The sequence below is a fragment of the Chelon labrosus genome (genome assembly GCF_963514085.1).
Source record: "Chelon labrosus genome assembly, chromosome: 10".
In the NCBI taxonomy this organism is placed as follows: domain Eukaryota; kingdom Metazoa; phylum Chordata; class Actinopteri; order Mugiliformes; family Mugilidae; genus Chelon; species Chelon labrosus.
Window position 1 is genome coordinate 13732668 of NC_140360.1, and position 26096 is coordinate 13758763.

A 26096-nucleotide genomic window follows, 5' to 3' on the forward strand; every position below is an offset into this window, starting at 1 on the left:
AAGCCCTTTTCCTGCCACCTGCAAATGAACTGTGTCGACTGTAGCAAGGGTTGTTTTGATATAGTGTTTCCTGGGTAACTAATGAGAAAAAATCCTAAATAATCAGGTCAGACCAGCAAAGGTTAAAGGTCATATCCAAACTTCACACTCTCCAGCTGTCAGCCTCTATGGCTGGAGAGGAAATGGCTATGCATACATGTGTAATCAGACACTTTCTCACACACAGAAACATAGAATATCGTATATGGATGAATTATGATTTCCTTTGGAGAGATATAAAACCTCCGTCGTGACTTTGACAAATTATTTCATCATCATTATGGTTTCTCTTGCAGGGATTTAAACTACAATGATCTGCAGGAGTTCCCTGTGGCCATCAGGACCCTCAGCAAACTTCAGGAACTGTGAGTACGCACACGAACGCACATACACAAAAACACACCTGCCTGACATGACTATCATGGTTGCGTTATCCCAAGTAATCCCGTTAAGTGAATTTAATGTGGCACTCGGATACAATCTCTCTCGCCCCAAGCAGGTGCTGGCTACACACCCACGCAGCCGCTTTCCCGCACGTACACACATGCGAGCGCGCGCGCATACACACAAGCCGTGTTTTCCCTCTGCTTCAGCAGATGTTCCGCGGCCGTGCATATGCGTCTCAGATACAGCGTATGCGTGCGTGTTTACATCTCATGTATCCAAAAATGTTTTTCAGCTGTGCAGCGGCAGGTGCAGCATGAGGACACATGACTTGCCTCTCTCTCTCTAACACACTCTGTCGCTCTTCCAAACACAAAATCAGAAACACATTGATTAACTAACGGTATTTTTTTTTAATCTATATCTGCAGGGGCTTCCATAACAACAATATCAAAGCCATCCCTGAGAGGGCCTTTGTGGGAAACCCTCAGCTCCAAACCATGTGAGCTTGATGCTTTTTCTTAAGCATATTAGATAAACACACGAATTTCATGTCAATATCATGCACATCACAACTCATTTCCAAAAACAAACTAATACGCGTATGTCTAAATCACTTTTTCTTGCAGTCATTTCTATGAGAACCCCATCCAGTTTGTAGGGAAATCCGCCTTCCAGTTCTTGCCTAAGTTGCACACACTGTAAGTATGCGGTCAGTAGAAACCATTCCAGTGAGTTAGCCCAAACACCACTTAAATCATCCTCTGTCCCTCTCAATGAGAGTTGAGTGGACATGTGTAATGGCCTACTGAATGATGTTGTGTTAGCGTATTGCTGCGCTGCGTGCTGATGTGGTAAGAGAGAGTGAGTTGTAAGAACATGTTGAATGGTGTGACTTATGATGTCTGGTGAGACAGCCAAAACAGCTTGTGTTGATGTTGGAGGAAAAGTCTGATGGCTGAAATGAGCTGTTAGACAAGGTCTGTGTACACGCGTATGTGTGTGACTCAAAGAGAGAAAGAGAGAGAAATAAAAAGACGGTTGCCTGACGCATTTTTCTTTTTCTTGTTTGACTGCAGTTCTCTTAACGGGGCGACACAGATTCAAGAGTTTCCCGATCTGAAAGGAACCACCAGCCTGGAAATTTTGTGAGTGTCCACTTTAAAACGCTGCACATAATCACGCACGTTAATTCACGAAGGCCTCACATTCGAGAGGACACTAGGGTTGAAGATACAATCCACATGCATGGGAGGAAAAGAGTGGAGAGACAGATAAGACTCAGCAGGAGAGACACGCGTAGCTAGCTGAAAGAACAAAAACAGAGAACATGTGTGTTTTGGGATTGTAGGAGAGAACAGGAGACCCACTAGAGAAGGACAGGGAGGGGTAGGCTAGTTATGCCAGCCAGCGACAGGTTTGGTGAACCTACTCAACTGCCTGTCTGACCAAGTTAGACTCACGGGACTGGGAGATCCTTTCGCTTGCTTGCACTTCGACAATGATCAGAGGATCCTCGCTTTCTCTCTAGGACGCTGACGCGCGCTGGTCTCTCAGCCCTCCCTCTGGATCTATGCGAGCAGCTGCCTCACCTCAGAGTCCTGTAAGTGCACAAACACACATGAACGGGAGAGTGAGGGGACAAAAACTGATTCACAAACCCCCACCTCAGAGCAATCACTCATACAATCACTTTGCAATGAAATCCAATCACCCCTCCTCACCCCCACAGAAATTAAATAAATAAATATTGTCTTGCTGTATGGCCTTGCTCACAGAGCCGAGACACAAAAATAATCCCGTCACCCCCATAATTTCCCACACTATAAATCCGCAGCTGGTGTTTATGTGCGCTTTGCGTGACTATGTTTTGCTTTGTGTACTGTTGTAGGGAGCTGTCTTACAACCAGATTGAGGATCTGCCCAGCTTTTACCACTGCTCTGCACTGCAGGAGATGTGAGTGCTTTGGCATCCAAGACAAACACATGCGTCGGAATCAACTCGCTCTTTCACCTCTGCACATTTTGCATCTCGTATAAGTAAGCATATATGTTTTTCCCCCGACAGAGGCCTGCAGCATAATCAGATCAAGAGGATAGATTCAAGCACCTTCAAGCAGCTCCACTCTCTAAGAGCACTGTGAGTGTCGTTCATTTTATTTATTTTTTTTCCCCACATGCCTCTCATTATTTTCTTTAAAATTCATTTTCTAAATTAACCACAGTCAAGTCAGGACTCCACCAAGGAGTCAGAAGATATATATGTATGTCTGAGGTTTAATTAACTTAAGAGCAAGAAAGAAAAACAAAACATAATTTTGCTTTACTGCTGAACTTTTGACTTGAGAAATTCGGCGTGGTTTAGCTCTAAAAGCATTTAAATGAAACAATCTGTGGAGGGAAAATCACTCATAGTATGATGAGGTGTCCCAAGTAGACACTGCTTCATTTCAAGGAGCCATAAGCCAAGAAGTTTGGGAAGCATCCCTCTGGATGAAACCAAGCATGCATGTGACGTATTACTGACATCTAGTGGTGACACACAACGAGGCGAGACAGAGAAGATGCCGTGCGTAATTGTGAATCGTTTTAGCCCATTTCACTTTGTTTCTTTTCTTTCTGTCAGTGATCTGAGCTGGAATATGATCGAGTGGATCCACCCGGATGCGTTTGCCTCGCTTCACTCTTTGATTAAATTGTGAGTAAACAGAGATACATAACTGTTACTAAGACTCTTCTGCCTTTTCTCTGGTCGCTCAACTGTGTCACTCCTCTCCCCTAAAAGAAATGAGTCTATATTTAATTACAGTACTCTTGCAGCCCGGGGCCTTGGGCTTTCACAAACATTCTTGAATATCGAAATGCATGTATTGTTAAATATAAAACCTTTTTGTGTGAGGCTTGGACCTTCATCTCAGGTCATGCTAGTACAAAATTGCTTCATTGTGTGACTGGTTGACGTTTGCCCAGCTAAACAAGCATACACTCTACTCCTGACAGGAACTATTATCTGGATGGAACCTGATAGACAGCCTTGTTTAAAATCGAATATAATGTTTTCATTGTCAATCACAATCCTTGAGAATGTCTGAAATAAAAACACATTTTGCAAACATCGTTGTTGCCTTCATCTTCCTTAGGGACCTAACTGAGAACCATCTCAGCTCGGTACCGGTTACAGGATTGGGCGGTCTGACCCATCTCAAGCTGAGGGGGAACACAGAATTATACGAGGCCTTCAGTCCCGACCACTTCCCCCATATGAGGTAACACAAAAATACACCCTTCAGTATCTTCAGTGCTTTCTTAATTAACTTGGTCTCCAACATGAACTTTTGTATTTTGTTTTCCCAACAAAAACTAATTTGAGATGAAAAGATCCAGGTGTGTGTCCCGTGGCTGTGAGGAACAATGCAGCCCTTAAATGAGCCATCCTCTCACAATTTTCTAATAATATATCGTCAATTTACCGAAAGCAGTCAAGTCTGGCAATTGACTAATTACAGTGTACCCCTGCAAGCCATTCCTGAGCTGAATTTCGACAATGAGGAAGCATTTGTTAGCAGCAAGTTAATTCTTGTTACAAAGATCCCAGAGGGCCTGGAGAGGTGCGGTGAAGTACAAATGAAGAGTGAGTTTCAAAGACGCCGGGGATGGCATGTGATCAAGGTGCAATGTCAGCATTACTGTAGAACATCGTCCAAAACAGAACTCCTGGCAGAAAACCATTTCAGAAGTACTATCTGGGTACAGGAACCGCTTCCACATAAAAGTCAGCTAATCCAGAAAAATAAATACACTTCTCCTACATTTTCTAATAATTGGAATGATTTATGAAGTAATCATTCCTTCTGTTTACATGTGCTATTTTCAAAATATCTTTTTCCAACATGCTTTCCAATGTAAGAACCCGCAGTCTTTATTCTGTGCAGTATAGTAGAGAACAAAGTTGGTCTTTTTGCACAAAACTCGCTTTTACAGGACCTAAGGATTTTGTCCTCATCACTTGAAAATACATTAAGAAGAAAATTATGTACCTATCTTTTTACTGCTACAGAAACAAACTCATAACCACGTGGCTTTGCAACAGTTGCAACGATCAATCAGGTCTTAGTTGTGTTACCATTTTCATATACACTTGGTTTATACAACCTGCTGTGTCTTTGCTTTCATATTCCACTGTCAAAACTGTTCCCATCTCGTTGCTACAGGGTGATAGAGATGCCATATGCCTACCAGTGCTGTGTATATGGTTCCTGTGACAGTTACAAGCCAGTCAGTCAGTGGGACACAGAGCAAAGCAGCACAAACGAAGACCTACACAAGAGGACCGTGGCCATGTACCCCATGCACACGGACACACACTGTAAGTCAGCACACACTTACTGTGAGAGCATTCAGCACGGCGTATAACACACATGGTACACATCTGAGAGGTAACCGATGGAAATGCCAGACCCACATGTCTACGCTCAGTGTTTCAAATCTACCTAAAACATGTCACAGCTTAGCTGAAACCACAGTCGGCTGGCACCTAACACACACACACACACACACACACACACACTTGCACTTCCATGTTGACCTTTCCATGCATTCCTGCGGCTGGCATAGAATAGAAACGCAAATAAACCAAAATTAAGTTGAAATTAAAACCATTAAATCTGTGCCATTAAAACTGAAAATAAACAACGGCTAGTTCTACCAAGAGGTAACAATAACAAAAGATGATTACACTGTGACATATCACTGATTAAAATTTATTCACATTTAATTGTTAGAACAACACATCATGATAATCATATTTCATGCAAGTGCCAATTAACATCTAGAAGTTATATTTCTGTGACTGCAAAAGAATGTTAGCTCACCTCATGTTACTGTTACAACAGCCTCCTACGCATATAATCTACCACACATACACCGGTCATGCATAACATTATGACCCCTGACAGGAGAAGTAAATAACATTGACCATCTTGTGACTATACAATGTTCTGCTGGGAAACTTCTGGACCTGGCATTCGTGTGGATGTTACTTAGACATGTACCAACCTCCTAGACCAGACCAGGCACACCCATCCCATAGCAATGACACTCCCAAACACTAACGGTTTAGGAGCAACTCAAAATACATGAAAAACAGCACAAGGTGTTGACCTGGCCTCCAAATTCACTAGATCAAAAACTGATTAAGTATCTGTGGGATGCACTGGAACAAGCCTGATCCACAGAGGCCCCTCCCCTCAACCCATAGGACCCAAGGGCCCCCACTAACAACATTCTGTTGCCAGACACCACAGGACACCCTCAGAAGGCCCATGTCCATTCTCTGATGAGTCAAAAATGTTTTGGAGGCACAAGGGAGAACTACACAATATTAGGAAGGTGGTCATAATGTTATGCATGATCACTGTATGTCTGTACACAAGCACAATAAACTGTCAAGGCACCTCAGACAAGATAATTAAAGCTTATACAACAGATCTGAATTGCAACCATACGGTGGTTTCTTCCAGATGACCCAGACCTGGAGGAGTTCCAGCTAGAAATAGAAGAATCCAAACTGCAGACCAGTGTCCAGTGCACGCCCACTCCTGGTAAATACACTTTTAATGATGTGATGAAGCTGTAGTAACTAATATGAGAAAACCGAACCATGAAAACACATATGCACTTAGTTTTCAGCTAATGAGTCTTGTGTCCGTGGTGTTCCAGGTCCTTTCCGTCCATGTGAATCCCTGCTGGGCAGCTGGCTGGTTCGTGTTGGCCTGTGGTCCATCTCCCTGGTGTCTCTGCTGGGGAACTCCATCCTTCTTCTGTCCCTCTTTGGCTCACCTGGCTCCCTGTCGCCGCTTCGCTTCACTGTGGCATGCATGGGCGGTTCCAACCTGCTGACGGGTGTGTGCACATGCACCCTGGCCCTCGTGGACGCTCTTACACTGGGGGAATTCGGTCACCACGGAGCCCGCTGGGAGGGGGGCCCTGGTTGTCAGGCTACAGGATGGGTCTGGGTGTTTGCATCCGAAGCGAGTGTGTTGCTGCTGACACTTGCAGCAGTGCAGTGCGGCGTGAGCGTGACATGTGCCCGCGCCTATGGGAAATCCCCATCACTTGGGAGTGTACGGACATGTGCGCTTTTCTGCCTCACCCTTTCCCTCATACTTGCTTCCCTCCCACTGGTAGGAGTCGGGGAGTACGGGTCCTCACCTTTCTGCCTTCCCTCACCCCTGCCACCCCCATCTTCTCGACTCCCATCCTCCCTGGGCTTTCCCTTGGCACTCATCATGATGAACACGCTGTGCTTGCTTATAGTGACAGGTTCATACATCCGCCTTTACTGGGAGTTACTTAGAGGAGAATGTGAGGGCCTGTGGGACTGCGCTATGATCAAACATGTCGCCTGGCTAATATTCACCAATGGCCTCCTCTATGTACCAGTAGCTTTCCTCTCACTTTGCTCCCTCCTGGGTCTCCTCTCTCTGGGTGACGAGGTGCTAAAATCAGTCCTTCTGCTTCTGCAGCCCTTGCCTGCCTGCCTCAATCCTCTCCTCTTCCTCCTTTTCACAAGAGACCACTCTCAGTTTTTCTTCTGGCCCCGCCCCAAAGCACGACCACAGCTACGCCGGGATCGCACCCTGGACTCGTTGGTGTCTGTGGAGACAGAGAAGAGCTCCTGCTCTGATTCGTCAACACAGGTGTCACTCACTGAAGCTGATGCCATGTGCAGTGGGGGGTCTTCTCTCCAGCCCCGACTGGATCCAGTCAGATTTTCCCACTGCTCCTCCACCTCCTCTGTTCCACTCATCCCTTGCCAAATACCCACTTCCACAGCCAGAGAGAGAGAGGGTGACAGAATGAGGGAGGCCGAGGGACGATGAATTTCTGGAGTCGGGATTAAGACGTGATTCACTACACTTGCCCTCTGTCACTCCACCATGACTCCCTCTGTCACCTCTCACCCATGAGCCTCCAAGCTAGCTGTCTAAAAAGCAAGGACACTACGGACATCCAAGGACCATCACCGTACTGCAGCAGCAAGACCACCTCTGGGTTATCAGCCTTTAAGCTCCTCAGAATGAGTAAACACAGAAACTGTTGAGGACCATGGAGAAGTTGATGAGAAAACAACAAAGTGCCTCTGGAGTAGGAACATAAAGTTCCTTTCACAGAAAAGACTATTCAAGGACACGCCAATACTGTTGAAATAAGGACAATTTCAGATCCAGCGGACATTGTCAATCATGGACTTGACAATGACAAAGAGAAAATGCAAATAAAAGCTGTCAACTACACAGGAGATATAAGCATCAGACAAATCAGCGGTTTTGCCGCGGGGGAATTTAGGTAGCAAAGTTAGAAGTGTAAATGTTTATACTGAAATGTGATCATGAGCAATGGAACTTAGAAGTTGTTTGGTCATTTGTTTAAAAAAAAAAAAAATCAATTCTATAAAAAAGGGACTCATCTTCAGACACATCTCAGACATGTTATTGTGAGATATAGTACTTTTCAAATGTGTAATACAACAGCTATTATAAAAACGCTTTACGTGGCAGCAAACAGGAAAAGGGGTCGCACTTACAACTTCATACGGTTTACATGGTTTGGTCTCAAATATGCAACTTTGCCCAACAGGTGGCAAGCAGTCATACAGACTGCATGGGATGTAGCTATCTTTCTACAGACTTTAAATTAGGCTAGCGATATGTACATACAATGTAACTACCTCTGAACTAGCATGGTATTGACTCACTACAGCCTTATGATGTTTGTCTCCCTTTTTATAAACAGCAAATATATAATTTTATATATTATGAAATAAATCCTTAGTTTGTAAAAACAAAACAAAACTTGTACTATTTAGGATGTACATACTTTGTATACAACTGATAAGCATATGTTTGAATAAAATTATAAACTTCATATTGTAAATACATCAAATACTCTGATTTTTTTGAAATATACACTACACAAGAAGGTACATAATACATTCACAAAATTAAACTTTAATATCACAGCACATACATACATATTATACAATATGGATAAGCAATATGAAAGATGGTATTAGCAGTTTCTCTAGGCATTCTGAGGCATCGTGGTTTGTAAGAACAGATACCTGCGGCTCTAAAGAGTTTGGTGGAAACTATACACAGGGTCTTTTTGCTGGCTCCTCCGCCTCCTTCCCCGCACTCAGCACCTCTCTTTTTCGGGATAATGCTTTCTTATCTGATGCATTTTCTTTGTCATCTTCCACATCTCCCTGAACAAAGACAGAGAGAAACTATTTTAGATAATCACAGTGCTACTACCTACCGGCAAAACTCCTCACACGAAAGTATGAAATGGGGAGGTAACAATCTATCAAGGGAGCACAGCACAACCTTGTGGTTTCAATAAGGCACTACACTAAACAAACAAGTATAGTGCTGTGGAGAAAGTGACAATCACCATTTAACCGACGAAAAAAATAATGGAGAAGTCAGAGTAAATTTAATGAGAATATTTTGTATCATAGACAAACCAGAGAGACTTACAGTGATCTTCTGCACAGCGTGTTCCTTTGTCCACTTCTTGGCCTTCTCCACGAACAGCTGCTTGTTGTATTTGAACTCTGATGACTACGTTTCAGTAAGAAAAAGTAAGTATCTTCTGTCACAGGCATATTGGGTTGGCTTGCACAATCATTCCTTGCATTACAGTCAAAACGCAAGGAGTCACTATCTTGGTGTTTAGGAAGTGAAATAAAAAGGCATACTGGGAAGTATTTTTCCAGTAATAATACAATAATACAATTTCATGCTGTAAAATTGTATTATTTAGTTCTCAGTCATTCTGATGACCCAAAACTATGTTAATAAAGCTTCTCACACATCCATTCTTATATCAAATAACTTATTAAAAACTAATTAAAGCTACATTTCTCTAACGCAGAGGTCTTCAACAGGGGGTCCGCGACCCCTAGGGGGTCCTCGGAGGTACTGCAGGGGGGTCGCGAAAGCTTTGGTGGATTAGACTTTTTTTTTTTAAATTCCCCCTGCAGTTTTTTCCACAAATTTAAATGTCTTTAAATACACATATACATAACTAGGGGGTCCCCGCTCCATGTCTCTATCAGTTTGGGGGTCCTTGGCCTGGAAAACGTTGAAGACCCCTGCTCTAACGCATAGTGTGTGATGTGTGGTGGATTAAATACAAGGTGTGACTCACTATGTCAGCCATAAGTGGGTCATCTGGATTGGGCTCAGCCATGAGGAGCTGAATGGAAGTGAGGACTGTGGAGATGTTTAGAGATGGCCTCCAGGCACCCTGAACAAAAAAAAAACAAAAAAAAAACACTTGAACCATTATGTCTGAGAAATGTAAGCTGGTATAGTGTATACACTGATTTCTTTGACAGAACAGAAGAAAAAAAAAAAAAGTTTGTTTGTGCTTGAAACCTCTTGCTACCTTTGGTGGGAGTTTCAGAGCATCGTGGCAGATACGTCCTGAATTGTCAATGTTTGGGTGGTAGATGGGGGTCAGGAATCGTATTTTGGGAGGCTCAAATGGGTACCTGCAAGAGAAAAAAGCAGGTCAGACCTGCTAGAGTGCAGTAGGAACTTATCGCTGGTAACTAGTAGAGAAAAATGGTACCTCTCAGGGATCTTGACCTCCAAGGAGAAGAGTCCACCTTCGTAAGGAGTACCTGTTCCGCCCACAATCTCTGCAATCAGGGAAAAAGGGGAAATATCCTTGTCATGTATCACTGCGGGATATGACAACAATGCCAACCAGAGAGTCAGAGCCACAAAGAGTTATCTTCAGTGACAAGAAGAACAAGAAGTCCTATTGTCAGTGCTAGTGAATGTGGCAACCACATTGTTATACTGATTAAATTAAAATGTTCTGTTTTGTTAATAATCCCAACTTTAAATAGAATGACCTATGGTCCATACAGTGATATAAGATGCTGTTACCTTACACCTTTACTCTCCCAAAATTCTAAATCCTTCAAAATGTGGTAGAAAGCAGTGTCTAACTTTCTTATTATTGTTATTTAGTCTAACCTCGCTGTAATAAATGCGAGGGACAAAACAACCATAAAGTTAAACAGGTTCATAAGGTTAGGATGTGCTGTAGATATCCTGTATGAAACAGCATAGCCCAGTGTACTCAGTAAGACAGTAACTGGGTGCGTGATCCATATTTTATATATTGCATAAATGCCATAGGAACAATTTTAATGATCTTTGTCAGGCCACACAAATTAAATGAAAGCGAAAAATTGAATATCCTGTGATGGTAACAGGAGAGAGATTGTTGTTTTACATTTACTACTTACGTGCCCGAAGGTCATCTATCTGTTCCTCGCTCTGCCAGCATGTTATGCCGGGAGGCGGTTCGGTGCTCAGCATCTGAAGTTCACGCTTCAAACGGGAAGCCTTCTGCATCCTGCGACGTGGAGAAAGGGGCAAACGGGCAGGATCTGTGCAGGATAAATGTAATGTTAGACCCAGGCTAGTGATTATTTACTTTAAACCAATAAATAAATATTATTATAAATATTATTTGAAAATCACTGTTAACTCGCATAATCCAACAAACAAGCTAAAACACAGGCAATTAGACTTTTTAGGGCTTCTTCATTATTAAGAATATGACATCTATCTAAACATAGATGGTTTGAAATAGGAGTAAAGGAAGCTATTTATAAAAACCTGGAAAACCCCTCTCTGAACAAGGAAGGTGGACTGAGGCATCAATTATCGGCCACTTACAACAGTCTTAACAAATGTCCCCAAGAAGGTTGACCCCCATTCACATCTAGAGTCTGGAGTGTTTAATTATTATTAGAAAAACACTCATTAGGGGGAGGGACAAAAACAGGTCACAAGCGGTCACAACCCTGGATAATCTGAACAACATGCTCTTTTTGCAGGTGAGTATTGTGTTGTTACCCTGGTTACCACCCACAGATATACCTAATAAAAATGTAAACTTCCGTTTAGTCATTTATACTTGAAAAAGCCACTTGAAACGTCTACAAGAAAACTTAAAAAGTGCAATTGTCTTTTATGGAAACACCTGGGATAACCGGGAGTTATTAAACGCTATGTTTTGATCTCTGTTATTGTTGTTAATCTACAGCATCAAGCTAACATCTTTCCCTGCTAACGTTGAGGCTGAAAGGGATGCTAGAGCAGCTTCTAAATACCCGACCAACAGCCGTAATAACACATTAAAGTGTTGCTTCGCTTACTTTGTACCCGGTTTGACAGCTGTTGCCCACTTGATAGTTGATATCTGGCTTTACTCTAACTGAAAACTTCGCAACGTCCCTCAGATAAGACACGTCGCCGGCTCTGTTTTGGATTTCCCTCTCTCTACGTAATCAGCGCCTCCCGCGTTCACCTTCTTCTTCTTCGTGTGTTTTAAAGGCGACAGTGACGCACCCAACCGCAGCGCGATCGCCACCTATCGAGATAGTTTTAGTATATATTTTTTTAACTATAATACTACATCGCCTGGGCTGTACATAGTTTTGTGAATGAATAAATGAATGAATAAATAAATAAATAAATAAACGTTGTACTGAAAGAGTCAAATCAACGTGCTCCATTCAACATAGTGCCAGATTAAAATTAAAGGTGTTACTGGGTCAGTGCAGGGTCACCGCACATTACTTAATATGGGACTAAGAAATAAACAAACTCAATTACAGTTGACAAACCCACATTAAAGAGCAGCAGGCACTTGCTTGTGCAGTTTGTCTTATTTTGGTGGTACCCCCTGCCCTTACAGTGGAGAGGAAAGCCACCGGAAGCAACCAGACTCCTGTACTGTTGTGGATGCATGTAAAAAATATCTTTCATTCATTTGGGATATCTTTTATAACACTTTTTATAACACTAACGCAGCTCCACAATTAGGCTACATAGTATTTTAAACGTACAATGCTTGAGATTTAGAATATTGTGTGTGGTAATCCCACATTCAAAAGAACACACAGCTCATTCATTTAAAGTTTTATTGTATAATTTTTTTAACTGACCATTTTACTGCGCATCAATATATATTTCTACCGTGTATGTGAAGAATGTTGTCACAAAATGCCCATTAAGATGAATTAAAAGTTCTAATAGATCTTCTAGTATTTAATATTATATACTATATACTAATATTTCAAAGCATACTCCAATTAAAATGAACACATTTTTGTTTGTTTTTCTACATAAGAAGAATTTATATCAGAAAACATTCTTATCAAAGTTGTGATATCTCAGCCATATGACAACATAATACATGATACATGATATAGTGTGTGGTGCAGCTGAGGGAGACTCAAATGGCTGGAAAACAGAATGTATTTGTATACCATTATGATAAATTAGTTGATCCACCTTCAAAGTGACAGTGAATACTCATCTCAGTTTAAGGCAGTTGCATAGATAGCCTGAAAGGTAATGTTTTTGTCATGTTTGTCTTCCATTCGGACATCAGTGAAGCCAGAGTCTCTCAGAGCTGCCATATAGGCCTCTGGACGCCAGTTGTCCCCTGGCATCACTCGCTTTGCTGCCAAAGTAGCCAAATGATTGTGCCTCAGTGTGGTCACCATTAGAGCTCCTGAGTGGGTTCCAAGGAAAGAAAATTAAATTTGGGTAGAGCAAGAAAGTCACAAGTTTTGAAGTGGATGACAAAAACATCTTGAGAGTATAGTCTCTCTTACACTGCTACAACATTACCTGGTTTCATTACACGCTGTATCTCTCTGGCTCCCTTCCTGAGGTCAGGCCAGAAGTAGTAGCAATTGCAATGAAAGACTTTATCCACGGTGCTGTCTGCCAGAGGCATAGCGGCTACATCACAGTGGTGTAAGGTCACTTTTCCACTGGCTATAAGTTCCTTCATTCTTTCCCTTGCCATCTGCCAGACAAGAAAATAATAATCCACTGTTCCAGATGTTCCCTTTTCAAGTGCAACTTTGTACCAGAGTTTTCTCAGCTTCTGTCCGCTCTTTTGACAATGTTTCTATTCTATCGGGTCTTGATCAGTGCTACAGTCTAACAGAATGTGGCCTGTTACCTCAACAAAAATGTGCTCTGTCTATTCTAAGATACTTTATGTAGCACTTTGTAACAAAACTCCAAAACCTGCATGTACTGAACAAACTTCTCATTCCACTCTTTCAAGTATTCACCTGATGCATGTACTGAGAGTAATCCACCCCTACGAGGCGGCCCGTGGGCCCTGTGAGGAGTCTGGCCGCCGACTGCAGACCCAGGCCGGGGCCGTGACCCAGCTCCAGCACCGTGTCCCCTGGCTGGATCCCACACAGCTGCACAGCGTTCTCCTCAAGGACCTGGTTGCGAGCTGTGAGAAACTTGCTGACCAGCCACCCTGCCACTGATCGGGTTGGGCGGCCCAGCTGTTTCCCCAATTTTTCAGCCCAGGCCACTGGAGGAACATGACAGAAAAGGCAGACGTGGTTGTATAGGCTGTAAACTATCAGACTAAATGTGTCAAAAAATGTGAAAAGAAAAGCTTGGCTGAAACTTTCTGTAGAAAGACTTTGTTTTCTTAATCACTGAGTTAATGTTTAATCTGCTGTATAAACAAAAAGCCATGTAGAAGGAGCCAGTGTGGAAGCTGGGCATTTATTTCATTATGCTGCATTGTTTCTAAGTATATAACAAAATAAGGCAAACAAATATTATCACTGTGTTTATCAGTATTTGGAGGGATTTTATTCTGGGAACGGTATCTTTTAATATTCGTGCAGGTTTTCCGGCTGTGTTTGACAGGTTTGGGCGTCATATTGCAGTAAAAGTCAAATTCAAACCAGTGTGGCGCACGATTGAATATGTTTCTATTCGGTGCCACTTCTTTTGGTACCTACTTTCTCTCGTTGAAAGACGCTCGGCTGCTCCACGGCTGGGCTGTTTGGTCTTCCTGTAAGCAGCAGCAGCAGGAGGAGGAGGAGCTCTGAGGACTGTTTGTGCGTTAAAGGCACAAGCGCTTGTTGGCCTGTAGTGTCATTCACCAGTTTTCTTTTTTTCCCTCTCCAACATGTTTCAAGTCACTCACTTCCTGCATTTTTTTTTTTTTATTTATATTCACACCACAAAAAAATCTTCATTCATATATCTAAAGCGCAAAAGCGCAAAAGTCGCTATTTCTCCTCATACTAAACTTTTACGAATTTTACGCAAAGGCTCAAAGGTTGGATCGCATCTAATCAGTCAAATATATTTATATTTCTTTTGGGAAATGTCCTCTGCCGTCTCTTCCTCCAATCAGCCTATTTGCGCACACCCCTTCTAAGGATTATGTTCCTTTCGTTTTCATTTCCCGGAAGGGTCGAATGTGAAAATAGTAGAGTTTTTATTTCTTCGCGAATTTTATTTGAATCTTCATTTCAAACTGAGTTTCTGGAGTTTTGACCCGAAGTTTACTGCAGTTTATGCACACGTTATGCGTCTGCTTATGGGGAGATCATCCTTATTTTTGTGTGCAGTCGAATAGGTACAAGACATGGAGGACATTTCCTCGTCACCTTTGATCAAGGTAAGTTATGATCAGAGGAGCAAAGCGTTTAACAAAGACTGGTTTTCAAATCCAAACAGAGAGGCTAATTGCGTTTTTTTGAGTTAAAGAGGCTCACTTTTTGGGCCATGGCCTGTTGCTGTTTACTGAAAACTCACCTTTGTTCTGCACTGCTGTTCTTTAAAACTGAAGTGTGTGTGCTCATGGACATGAGTGTGACAATGTTCTGTAGCAAGAAAACAGAGAAAGCAGTCCTTCATCCACGATGCCAGGAAGACAGGTCACTGATCCTCCCATCGTGCATCAGTCCCCACCTAGCCAGGCTCCTTTGGTCAGTCCGCTCACTCAGGAAGACTTGTGGCATCTACCTGGACGTCTGCGTGAGTCAAATCCCCCTCTCTGTTTGAATTCACTGAAATATTTCTGTCTGGAAATGAAGGATCAACTAACAGGCCAACTTCTAGTGTGGCCCAAAAAATAAAAATAAATGTAGGAATTGCACTTTTGTTTGCATTTGATCATTACATCCAGTTAATTTATTTTCTTCACCAGTAGTAATAAAATCCAAGCAAATTCCACATTAATAAACAATAAATTCATGTGTTCATATGCTCTCAGTGAGTTGAATAATGTGTTTTCTAGGAATAAACCCATCTCTGTGGGATAAGGAGGACGTCGCCCACTGGCTTCACTGGGCCCAGAAGGAGTACTCACTGCGAAGGCCAGAGAAGGGACGGTTTGAGATGAACGGCAGAGCCTTGTGCCTGCTCACCAAGGAAGACTTCAGACGCCGCTGCCCCAGCTCAGGTAGGGATGAGTGTGTGTGTGTGTGTGTGTGAGGAAAGACAGCATCCGTTTTCTGTGTCTGTGTTTACACACACTCCACTTTCTTTTTCTTTTTTTATAGGCGATGTTCTGTATGAGATCCTTCAGTGTGTAAAACAGCAAAGGAGGATCGTCGTTTGTGACCCCCCTGTTACCTCTCCCTCTGTGACAACCGGACACATTCAGGGTCCTGTCATCTGCCAGATGTCCACTTTCACCGTCCAGCAGCCGCAGTCTCACAAAGGCAATGACACCACAGGTCAGGGGACATTTTTGAATATATACTGCTTTATTGGTGTGCTGACATGTGCAGGCAGATAGATTGCAAGACCACTTCATGCAAACATGCAGCTAACTCAAACTGCTTTACATAAGAAATATACTAAAACATCTTTTAAATATAGAATGGTGGGAAATGAAATCAAGTGCACTATAAAGAGGCACCAAATAAAACCCAGGAGAACAATAGAGTTTGTGGTTTAGAATCATCTGACAGTTCAATAAGGAACGACCGTTTGAAAGTGAATAGGAAGACTTAAGGAAGTAACAAGAGCTTGTGAGACAAATTGTTTTGCCAGTTAGATTTCAATGAGAAGCGACATCATAGAGCAGAGTCCTAGATGGAGGTAGAAGGCAGGGACAGGACCCCTAGAGTCTCGTCGCTCGTGGTGGTGGTGGAGCAGTTAGGCTGATGGAGACTTCAGAGGTGGAGGTAGGGTGGGCTGCGTGACGGAGACAAACAGATTACTGGACAAGCGTAGTGGTGATGAAACTCAGAATTAAGTGATTCTGACAGTGTGAGAAAGCAGAAGTGATGTGAATGAAGCAGCAGAAACTGCCCATGTTGACTGTGGTGGGATAGACAAAGAATGCGTGAGCAGATCTTCCTTATCTCACTTTTGGTCTGTATGCTAATAAAGAGACACAGCATTCTTCAAGCACATTGGACATGTATTTTGACCCTATCTTGTTAAGTGATACGCATTTGCATCAACATAACTGGAAGCCACTGTAAACATTTAAGCACACAAGTAATATGCTCTCTGTGTTATGTTGTTAGAACAAGCTCTGAATGTGGTGAATTTCTCCTTTGGGAGGCCCGGATACGTGACTGTTAGCATAGTCCACCCTGCTGGAGATGAAGTCATGCATGAATGGCTCTTCAAATGATTAAACATAATACAAAGCACACATTTAGAATAATACAGATAAAGACCAGCACAGAGGTACCAAGCTAGCAAGATCTAGACAGCAAACGCTTACAGCAACGCACAGTTATGTACTGTACACACACACTGTACATGTACTGACCACACAGCCAATCGTTTGTGCTTGTTGCATTTCAAACCAAACTTGTTTATCCTGGTTAGATTATAGGCGCGAACACTTCCTGATCAGCCACACATGCATACAGATCATATGCAGGAATTCATGCCCTCTCCTAGTTTCATTTCACTTTCTCAACCATTGGGGAGAAAAAAAGTCCCATTACACGCCTGTCTGTTCATTTTTGTTTAATTTTCGTAGTTCTTCTTTGTTTTCTGTCTGTCTGTCTGTTTTTGTTTTTGTTTAACTTGCAAGGACTTGTGAAATTTCACTGCGTAGCATGTTGGGTAAATTCAAAGGATTTGAAGTGCGTCGTCTTAACGTGAGATGTTTTGTAAGACGTTCATTACGACTCCATAGATCAAGGAGCAAGGACCATTTTCTCCAGTAATCTGCAGTAAATGGACACGAATTCCAAACTTTTCTCTGCCATAAACAGAGGTGCTTTCCAAAATAGGAAGTAGGGTGTGTGCCAGTGGCTCGTGGTTACCTGGATACCACTGATCTTACAACTCCAGAGTCCATAACAATGACTTGCCCTCTGTTCAAGTTGTAAATTGTTGTCTTTGTGTTAAACATTAGACTCTGCCAAGACCTGTTAATGTTAAATGCTAAGCAGCTGTAAAATCACTTTTGCTTTTGGTTTAGCATTTCACATTTCCTCATATTTCTCTCTCACAGTTTCCCCCGCTTTCACCACTCCAGCGGTGTCGGCAGCTGTCGTAGCCACTGTGACCAGCCAGCCGAAACTCAGTTCACCTCTCACAGATCAGCCCATCTTTTACACTTACGTTGCTCCAGTCACACATAATAGTGGGTGTAACAAACTTGGTATACTATAAATGCAGTGCCCTGCAGCTTAATTTCATTGAAATATTTCCCCATTTCCTCGCTCTGTTCGCTGTTTGACGTATCTCTCGGTTTCTTTTAGACGGATCAGCAGCAGTTTCCACATTGCCCCAGAACAGAGATCAAGTTTCTCCCCAAACAGAGAGCATCCTCAGTGAGCCTCTCAACCTGTCCAGTCGAGGGAAGCCAAGGAGTCCACTGCAAAAAGCCAATGGTCGCATCCCAGGTATCTTTACATTAATTTGTTGACAGTTGTGCAGTTAACTTAAAGACTATACGCTTATGTGTAAGACCCAACAGACTCAGCCATAACATTTTCATGAGTAAAGCTCACTTCCTTGCAAGGCAAACCCTCAAATGTCCACTCTTAATGTAGCCCTCATTTGGCTACATTAATAAGAAGAATTGCAACCAGCTATACAGACTAGAAATCCTGAATCAAGGCCTTTTTAACAAGCGCCCTGGGTGATATAATCACAAGTGTGCAGATTTAAGTACAGGTGTGAGCACACCCTAGATGCTTTGGGGATCAATTTCAAGTCTGATCGCTGAGACGGAGGTGGCGGCATGTGGCCACATTCTTTCAGTAGTGAGAACACACTGACATCCTCTTTATAAGCGTTTGTCCTCATTCAGTTTGTGCTTCAGTTTCACATCTTGCTTTCGAAATACTGGAATACCTCAGCTTATTATGAAATACATTTTGCTCTTGTAGCTAAGCGAGAATAAATTAAATGAACTTCCAGAATTACATATACTCATGTTCAGTATCAGCATCTAGCTGGTTAGCCATGTGTTCATGTTGATTCAGTTCACATGCTATACAGTAGTAGCACAGAATTGCAGGACAGGAGCTTGGTGCCAGAGAAAAGAAAGGAGAGGATAGGAGCTTGATGTATGCAAAGTAGCCATGTGGACCTAAATTACTGTTGTACCTGAATATGGATTATTTCTGTGAGCGAGAAAGAGACTTAATTATTTATTATATTCTGCATTTTTTAAAACTGTGCTGTACATGGTTGTGAAACAGCAGTAGCAACAACTGTGCTGAGATGTGATCACAAGTGGGCACATTTTTCTTGTCAGGTGTGAACACAAGAACTTGGAACTGTAGAGTCAGACCTAGGGTGTGAACAGGGCCTAAAAGTGCCTCTAAACTCCAAGTAGTGTCACGGTTACATAGCAGTAGGACCCAAATGCAGGACACGGGGATGAGGCAGGAGTAGGAAACAAAACAAATTTAATCAGAACTTAAGATAACAAAAGACACTGCATGGATGGCAGGGTAATCTAAAACCAAGACAAAAACACTGGAGCACGAGGAAGCACAATTGTAGGACAAACAGGGCTAGCATCACAGAAGAACAGCTAAATGGGTCTAGCATCACAGAAGGACAGCTAAATGGGGCTGGCTAGCTAACACAACTGGGCAGAGAACAAAGTGAAAGGCAGGGCTATATATACAGTACACATGGGCTTATGAGGGCTGAGCGACCAAATCAAACAATCAAAGGGGCACAACACAGACAAGACAACAAACACTAAGGAAGAACTTTACAAGAACTTCACAAAATAACAGGAAACACGGGGAAAACCAAATAGGGTCACAGGAATTACTTAAAAAAATCAGAACCATGACAAATAGTCAATTGGCAGGAGTCAGTCATTTAATTTTCTTATTATATCAAACAGTTTGCTTAAAGGAACCTGAATATTGACAAGTTTACATATACAGATGCGTAAATGCTTAGAGAAGGACATGTTAATTTATAACTGCTCCTTTAATCCCTGTCAGAATGCAGACTGCTTTGGGACTATGTGTATCAATTGCTGTGTGATGACCGTTACCAAGAATACATTCGATGGGAAGACCCGGAGAGCCTGGTGTTCAGGGTGGTGGACCCAAACGGACTGGCACGCCTCTGGGGAAACCACAAGGTGAGCTACTAGGCCTGTGTGTTTAATTGGACAGGGAAGATGAACACACTGGTGGAGAGAGGAAACAACATGAACAGTAAGCATAGGAGCGGGGTAAATGCTGTAGTGCAGGCTCTTAACGATGTGTGTCTCTTTTTACAGAACAGGGAAAACATGACCTATGAGAAAATGTCCCGTGCTTTACGGCACTACTACAAGCTCAACATCATCAAAAAAGAGCGGGGACAAAAACTCCTCTTCAGGTCTATGCCTCTTTCTCGTTGCCCCTCACGTTCTGTCTTTTCCCCCCAAGCAGCATGCAAATTTGTCCTCACTGCCTCTTCTCTGGCTCCCTTCAGGTTTCTGAAACTCCCACAGGACATGAAGAAACAGCAGGTCGATGCTGCCGTGTCCCCAGAGCACACTCCACCTCAGGATGGAGACTTTCCAGACAGCCCAGTGCTTGAGATCAGTGAGGACCATTTTGAGGTGTCTCCTGATCGGGCTTCTCCACAGTCTCCTCTTGCTGGTGCTCCAGTGAGATAGGAAAACTGTGGCTGGAACGTCCAAAAGTACAACAACACAGATTATAACAGAATAAATAGGAGATTGTAGGCATTTATCTTGTGGTTTCAGCTTCCAGAAATAATCCATGCATGTACAGGGTCAAAAGAAATGCACTATTATAATATGTATTGTTAAAGTTTTGCACTATGAGATCGCTTTTCATTTTGTTGTGAATCGATGTGTGTTTAGGTGTGATCTGTAGGAACACTAGCATTAAGAGACGTGGAAAACTGTGAAAGGAAACGCACCAATATTCGCCCAGCCATCGTCAGAACTCGAGAGTCTCAGGCTTGCTCAGCGTAACTGCAGCTCACAAGTCTCGCAGGTTTCATTTGTTCCAGTTGTATCACTAATTGTGTTTTTTGTGTTATTTCACAAGTAATTAGAGGTGTAAGACGGTGCATTTGACGAGGTATCTGCCTTTTTTGTGTGAATTGTTTTTTCTCCTTTGTAAAATAAATATTTGATGTGTTATAGGAAGTGGTTGCATCCAGCTGTGCTTTTTTTTGTAACATTCTTATAAGTAATCATCAAGACTCTTTACTATGCAAATCTGGCTCCTAACTTGAGTCTAGTGTATATTTCTAAAATAAGAAATATTCAGATGACGTCTTAGAATATGTTCGGAAATATTTGCTGCTGATGTGAAACATACCAATGAATTTTGGCACGGTCACTGCAGAGACATGTCAAAAGCTGTAACCTGATGAAGTGTCACACATGTACCTGCAGGGGGTGCTAGAGCATTTTGGTAACAAATGATAAATAAAATTGTCTCTTTGCCTTTTATGCCCTAGTAAATCAGACTGTTTGTTTTTTGCTTCATAAGACATCTCTTTAGGATAATACTCTCAGAGAGATGTCTTCAGATAATCCTCTGGTTGTATCGGTGCATTAATATAGGCAATCTTATATTTGTTTCAATAAAAAAAAAAGACCTCATGAAGTTGCTGACTTGCTGACTTTTTTTTGTTTGTTCAGTAATATTCAAATCCAAATGATTAATTTGTCACATACTCATATTTTCCCTGCAACCAACTTAAATTACTTACAGTGCTCTGATTGGCCTTACACATGATAAGAAAAAGCTACTGGAAGGCATTATCACATGGCCATGACCAATACGGTATGTCTAATTGTGATGTAGACCATTTAAAAACACTGATTGTGAAACCCTCATTTAGTTTTCATGGGGTAGTTCCTCTCACAGTGTCTTAACTTGGTCTGCTTTTGACTATTTTTTTTTTGTTAGAGCTCTTAACTTATTATAAAATGGCCCCTGGCGTTTCCAGTTGTCATCGTGAAGTTCCTCGGTCCATCTCCTTCTCTGGATCTGGATTCTTGGCCACCTACCAGTTAGGGGTCGCCCAGTGTTTCCTAAATAATGCCCCCTCGTTACTGCACATGGCGCCTTTGGTCCTCGGCGCATCTGCTGGATCCCTGGTAGCGGCTGCCGTGGTCTGTGAGATTAACCTGAGTAAGTGACTCTACAAATGTATCTCTGATGAATGTAATTCTTATTTCTGACTGGAACTTTTTCGGTTTTGCAGTTTCTATTCGGGACGAGATGATTCATTTTGCCAAACAGATGAGGGCTTTTGCACTCGGACCGTTTAACCCTTCAGTCAATGTTTTCCACTGGCTAGAGTATATTTTACACAAACACCTTCCTTCTGATGCGCACCAACTGGCAAGTGGTCGTCTGGCTGTTTCTATGACCCGCCTGACTGATGGAAAGCACATAGTCGTGTCTGAATTTCACTCCAAAGAAGATGTAGTACAGGTATGTTTCAACTAATGCTTCCACTACCCATAAAGAAATCTACATTTAAGTATGGTAATCATATTCTGTCCCTAGGCTCTGCTCTGTAGCTGCTTTGTCCCTGGTTACTGCGGGTTTCTGCCTCCATCCTTCAAAGGAATTGTGAGTATTTCCTCCCATTCTCACAACCTCACTTCATAAGGCACCTTATAAGACTGACTTCATAATGTTTGTCATTTTGTCTGACAGTACTATATGGATGGCGGTTTTAGCAGCATGCAGCCCGTACTTCCATTTTCCTCCAGCCCCGTACTGACCGTATGTCCATTCTCTGGAGACACTGACATCTGCCCTGCAGACGGTCCTTCCATGTTAGACATGGTGGTGAGTGGGACCACTCTCAAGGGCAACATGGCGAACAGCTTCAGGATTGTCAATGCCCTTTACCCCATGGCTTTGGAGGTCAGTTCCCTGTTGTATCTCACTGATAAATATTCCTTTAACAATATTTTGTTCACTGTCTTTTATAGTACAATAGTTGTGGCCTTAGGGTTAGGTTAGAGCACAGCAGCGTGGTGGTTAGCACTGATGCCTCACAACAAGAAGGTTCTGGGACCTTTCTGTGTGGAGTTTGCATGTTCTCTCTGTGTCTGTGTGGGTTCTATCCGGGTACTCCGGCTTCCTCCCTGTCTAAAGACATTCTGGCTGTGTTCATTGGTGATTCTAAATTGGCCGTAGGTGTGGATGTGAGTGTGAATGGTTGTCTGTCTCTCTGTGTTAGCCTTGCGATAGACTGGCGACCTGTCCAGGGTGTACACCGCCTCTCGCCCGATGATAGCTGGGATAGGCTCCAGCACCCCTGCGACCCTTCACAGGACAAGCGGTTACAGAAGATGAATAAATGAATGAGTTGTGGCCTTAACATTTACTTTACTTTATTTTTTGCAAATGCAACACAGATTTTTGTATCTACTGATATCTTACAATAACCAATAACATGTCTGCCAAGCTACATGTTCATGGTAATTCTTCCTCTGCAAATAACAATTTCAAGTCTAGATAGGAGGATTTGTGCTTATACACCGGATGATAAAACAGTTTGAATAAAGGGCAATGTTTAATTCGGTCTCTGTGTTGTTGATTCTCTCTGCAGACTCTGGAACAGGCCTTCCACAGTGGCTACGAAGATGCCATTCATTTTCTCATGAGCAACGGTGGGTCAACTGCACAGTTCGAGATACAGTTCAATTGTTGTTATACTCCGCACTTGACCTGATCTAAATCTCTGAACTTAGCAAATTCACACGGTTTTTCCTCGTGCAGGTCTCTCCCCATATTTGCTGATGCCCAAAATGTACCAAGGGCAGTTTAGCAATGACCAAACTAACAAATGGATGCATTTGGAGACCACCAAAGAAGACGAGGAGGAGGATGAGATGAAGGTGGAAAATCAGACCACCGCTCCGACATCGTTTATAGGCAACAGATCCGTGCTGATGGGGAACTCTGTTGAGCAGGAACCCACTAGATTTGGAGTTAAAGAACCTCTTCTTCATTTTGACGTAGTAAAGAATGGTAATGCACTGACATAAATATTAAACAAAACAAACATTACAGCGTGTTCTAATTTCTTCAGATTTAGAAATTCTTTTTGTACAATTTAGTTCGCTTTACTGTCACTTAAATTTGTACATGAGCATGTCTTCATCCATTCAGATCATTCAGATCCTGACATGACTCTTATAACATTTGTATTTCAGTTCTGCTCAGCAATGTGGTCACTTACCTGAGCATGTTTGGACTCCCGGCGAGGATCTTGTCTTTCCTGCTCCTTCCTCTCATGCTGTTGTATTATTCCCTGCACCAGAGTCGGCACAGGTAATACACACACTGAACACGGCACAGATACAGTGAGCCAGCAGAAAGGACACAGCGCAAAAGAAAGATGCAAGGAGTGAGAGTAAACTTTGTATTTTCACTCATTAGCAGCAAAAATGCAGAGATGTTTCTGTTATCTAGACGTTGCTCTTTACTGTGCATTGTCAGTAAATAGACTGGAACATACACAGACAAATCCACAATCTCTTGTTTTTATACTCTAGAAAACAAGACATGACGTGTCAATTTAACTTACAATAGAAAAACTTTCATAATAAAGGAACTCTGGCTGTAGCTTCTCATTTAGCTTCTTACTTTTTCCTTTTCTAGATATTTTATCTCATCTAATGTTCTGCAAGCTGAAGTTTAGCTTATTTCCCAAAATGTATTGCGTTAAATACAACGCATACTGCTGACCAGCATGATCCACATTACACTTTACTCTGGCAAGTCTCTTGACTTATGTGGTTATAGCGATCGATGGTTTAGTAATGCCATTATACAGTTAGCAATAACTAATGAATGGCAGTTTGAACATGGTGTGTTCAAATGCGTCTCCTGTGTCTCCTTCAGACTGGGGGAGGTGTTAAGGCAGGCGCCTGAGCTGATTGTCTGGACGTGGTATTGCACGAAACATTTTACCATCTTCTTCTTCAGCGTGTTTGTCTATAGTCTCCAGAAGAACCTAAATGATCGGTAAGATGACTCCCATCACTGGAGAATCACTCTGGAAATGGTGTTTTCATGAACCTTCTTATTTTGTGACACATTTTATCCTAACTCGACCATTTCATACTTATGCCCTTTCAATAGACTTGATTCTGGGGTTGAATCATCTCTGTATTTTAGGGTTATGCCCTTCATCCTGGTGCTCAAGTGGCTGAAGGTGCAAGCACTCGACGAGCCTTCACGAAGACAGAAGGACTGATCACCGTGCGACAAGCATTCGAAAGATGTCAGATGTGGGAGGCTGAAAAAATAATGTGATAACCTCTCAAGGTAAGGATTAGGAGAAAGCAAGCGGCGGTGTGTGGCAAGAGTCAGCGTTGTATTTTTGGTACAAATGGCTACGTTTTTGGAAGAACATATATAATCACTCAAAAAGTCTAAAAAAAATCTTCAGTTTATTCAAATATGGTTTTTAAAATGTTTCTATATTTTCATAATTTTAAGCTTTATCACGGTTTCTGTCTGTCTGTCTTCGAGTGCAGACATTCACTGAGACCTAGTTCTGTAGTATGGGTGTTATGATTGCACTGGATGAATGTTAGAATAGTTAAAGAGTTACAGTTGTGAAGGTAACCAAACAGACAGAAGACTCAGTTTATGATATAAAAGGATAACTTCAATAACACTGTGAGAAGGTAGAAAGTCATTGATGGTATACTGTAACTGTTGAATATGATATACTGAAGAAAAACATAACTGCAATCTTTAAAATCCTTTAGATGTTTAATCAGCAAAACTACCAAATATCGAATGCTTTGGGAAGTCTGCAGTTATTTCTGTTACCCAAACCACAAAAATAGTCAGTGGTTCATCAGCTGACTTGTGTGTAATACAGCCATCATGCATCCTTCCATTTTGAGGAGTCGAGCTCCAGGGAGTGTTCCTAATTTAATTTTCACACAAAAGGTGACAACTTGTCCTGTGATGTGCCGTTTTAACACTGCACTCTTTTATTTCTCATCCCTTTCTGTGTAAGTATTTGATACCACACTGTGACTGTAAATCAGTGCGGTGGTAAGCGTCACGGCCCTCTGGCATGTCCTCATTTTCTTTTCACAATTGCCATCAGGGCAGTATAGGGCGTACAATATGTGTGAACCATGACGCTTTTGATGTTGCCTGAGTAGAAACTTTGACATCCTTTGTCTCCATTGTAACATATTGTAACCGAGATAAAAGTGCATGTAGATTCTTGATTAATAAATATTGCTGCTTTTACTGTACATGCCTTGTATACTGCATTTAATTGTTTTACAGTGTTTTTGATTTTGTCAGCATGTGCTTGCTGCTA

At 42.2% G+C, this 26096-nt stretch overlaps 5 protein-coding genes across 6 annotated transcripts in view; 3 read left to right on the top strand and 2 right to left on the bottom strand.

The window, feature by feature from the left end:
* lgr6 (leucine-rich repeat containing G protein-coupled receptor 6) overlaps positions 1 to 8299 on the top strand; it is a 36289-nt gene extending 27990 nt beyond the window's left edge. Inside the window, exons 7-18 of one of the 2 annotated variants that reach the window (XM_084552820.1) lie at positions 336 to 404; positions 854 to 925; positions 1053 to 1124; positions 1503 to 1571; positions 1955 to 2026; positions 2315 to 2380; positions 2492 to 2563; positions 3050 to 3121; positions 3564 to 3689; positions 4635 to 4789; positions 5943 to 6023; positions 6142 to 8299. In XM_084552820.1, the coding sequence (XP_084408946.1) occupies positions 336 to 404; positions 854 to 925; positions 1053 to 1124; positions 1503 to 1571; positions 1955 to 2026; positions 2315 to 2380; positions 2492 to 2563; positions 3050 to 3121; positions 3564 to 3689; positions 4635 to 4789; positions 5943 to 6023; positions 6142 to 7304 (2089 nt within the window). In that variant the 3' untranslated portion in view covers positions 7305 to 8299. The remainder of the gene's footprint in view (positions 1 to 335; positions 405 to 853; positions 926 to 1052; positions 1125 to 1502; positions 1572 to 1954; positions 2027 to 2314; positions 2381 to 2491; positions 2564 to 3049; positions 3122 to 3563; positions 3690 to 4634; positions 4790 to 5942; positions 6024 to 6141) is intronic. The other variant, XM_084552821.1, reaches the window with a different exon arrangement.
* Positions 8300 to 8412: 113 nt separating this feature from the next.
* On the bottom strand, positions 8413 to 11812 carry ube2t (ubiquitin-conjugating enzyme E2T (putative)). The gene is made up of 7 exons (XM_084552825.1): positions 11669 to 11812; positions 10751 to 10894; positions 10063 to 10132; positions 9877 to 9982; positions 9637 to 9735; positions 8964 to 9047; positions 8413 to 8689 (listed from the first exon to the last, which is right to left on the bottom strand). The coding sequence occupies exons 2-7, from the start codon at positions 10857 to 10859 to the stop codon at positions 8573 to 8575; spliced, it is 585 nt and encodes a 194-aa protein (XP_084408951.1). The 5' UTR covers positions 10860 to 10894; positions 11669 to 11812; the 3' UTR covers positions 8413 to 8572.
* Positions 11813 to 12323: 511 nt separating this feature from the next.
* On the bottom strand, positions 12324 to 15299 carry LOC311493994 (putative methyltransferase YdaC). Its single transcript, XM_084552823.1, has 5 exons — positions 15111 to 15299; positions 14306 to 14433; positions 13607 to 13863; positions 13152 to 13332; positions 12324 to 13032 (listed from the first exon to the last, which is right to left on the bottom strand). Exons 1-5 carry the CDS (start codon positions 15161 to 15163, stop codon positions 12836 to 12838), a joined length of 816 nt encoding a protein of 271 aa, XP_084408949.1. The 5' UTR covers positions 15164 to 15299; the 3' UTR covers positions 12324 to 12835.
* On the top strand, positions 14388 to 21365 carry etv7 (ETS variant transcription factor 7). Its single transcript, XM_084552822.1, has 9 exons — positions 14388 to 14973; positions 15185 to 15332; positions 15595 to 15759; positions 15860 to 16036; positions 17785 to 17916; positions 18035 to 18178; positions 19748 to 19890; positions 20032 to 20132; positions 20229 to 21365. Exons 1-9 carry the CDS (start codon positions 14941 to 14943, stop codon positions 20413 to 20415), a joined length of 1230 nt encoding a protein of 409 aa, XP_084408948.1. The 5' UTR covers positions 14388 to 14940; the 3' UTR covers positions 20416 to 21365.
* Positions 21366 to 21476: 111 nt separating this feature from the next.
* Positions 21477 to 25004, top strand: pnpla1 (patatin-like phospholipase domain containing 1; the record flags this gene model as incomplete). Its single annotated transcript, XM_084552577.1, has 9 exons — positions 21477 to 21913; positions 21987 to 22219; positions 22295 to 22360; positions 22448 to 22660; positions 23352 to 23448; positions 23522 to 23773; positions 23959 to 24076; positions 24650 to 24772; positions 24926 to 25004. Exons 1-9 carry the CDS (start codon positions 21709 to 21711, stop codon positions 25002 to 25004), a joined length of 1386 nt encoding a protein of 461 aa, XP_084408703.1. The 5' UTR covers positions 21477 to 21708.
* Between the last annotated feature and the right edge of the window lie 1092 nt (positions 25005 to 26096).

Bases quoted from the DNA above. Each gene is read 5' to 3' on its own strand.
- LOC311493994 (XM_084552823.1), bottom strand. From the start codon at position 15,163: ATGTCCATGAGCACACACACTTCAGTTTTAAAGAACAGCAGTGCAGAA. The intron at 14,434-15,110 runs GTGAGTTTTCAG...ATGACACTACAG, and splicing joins AACAGCAGTGCAGAACAAAG to GCCAACAAGCGCTTGTGCCT. The intron at 13,033-13,151 runs GTAATGTTGTAG...GAACCCACTCAG, and splicing joins ACAGCGTGTAATGAAACCAG to GAGCTCTAATGGTGACCACA.
- ube2t (XM_084552825.1), bottom strand. From the start codon at position 10,859: ATGCAGAAGGCTTCCCGTTTGAAGCGTGAACTTCAGATGCTGAGCACC. The intron at 9,048-9,636 runs GTGAGTCACACC...ACTGAAACGTAG, and splicing joins ACCCACTTATGGCTGACATA to TCATCAGAGTTCAAATACAA. The intron at 8,690-8,963 runs GTAAGTCTCTCT...GTCTTTGTTCAG, and splicing joins ACGCTGTGCAGAAGATCACT to GGAGATGTGGAAGATGACAA.
- etv7 (XM_084552822.1), top strand. From the start codon at position 14,941: ATGGAGGACATTTCCTCGTCACCTTTGATCAAG. The intron at 17,917-18,034 runs GTGGGTGTAACA...GGTTTCTTTTAG, and splicing joins TGCTCCAGTCACACATAATA to ACGGATCAGCAGCAGTTTCC. The intron at 18,179-19,747 runs GTATCTTTACAT...AATCCCTGTCAG, and splicing joins AGCCAATGGTCGCATCCCAG to AATGCAGACTGCTTTGGGAC.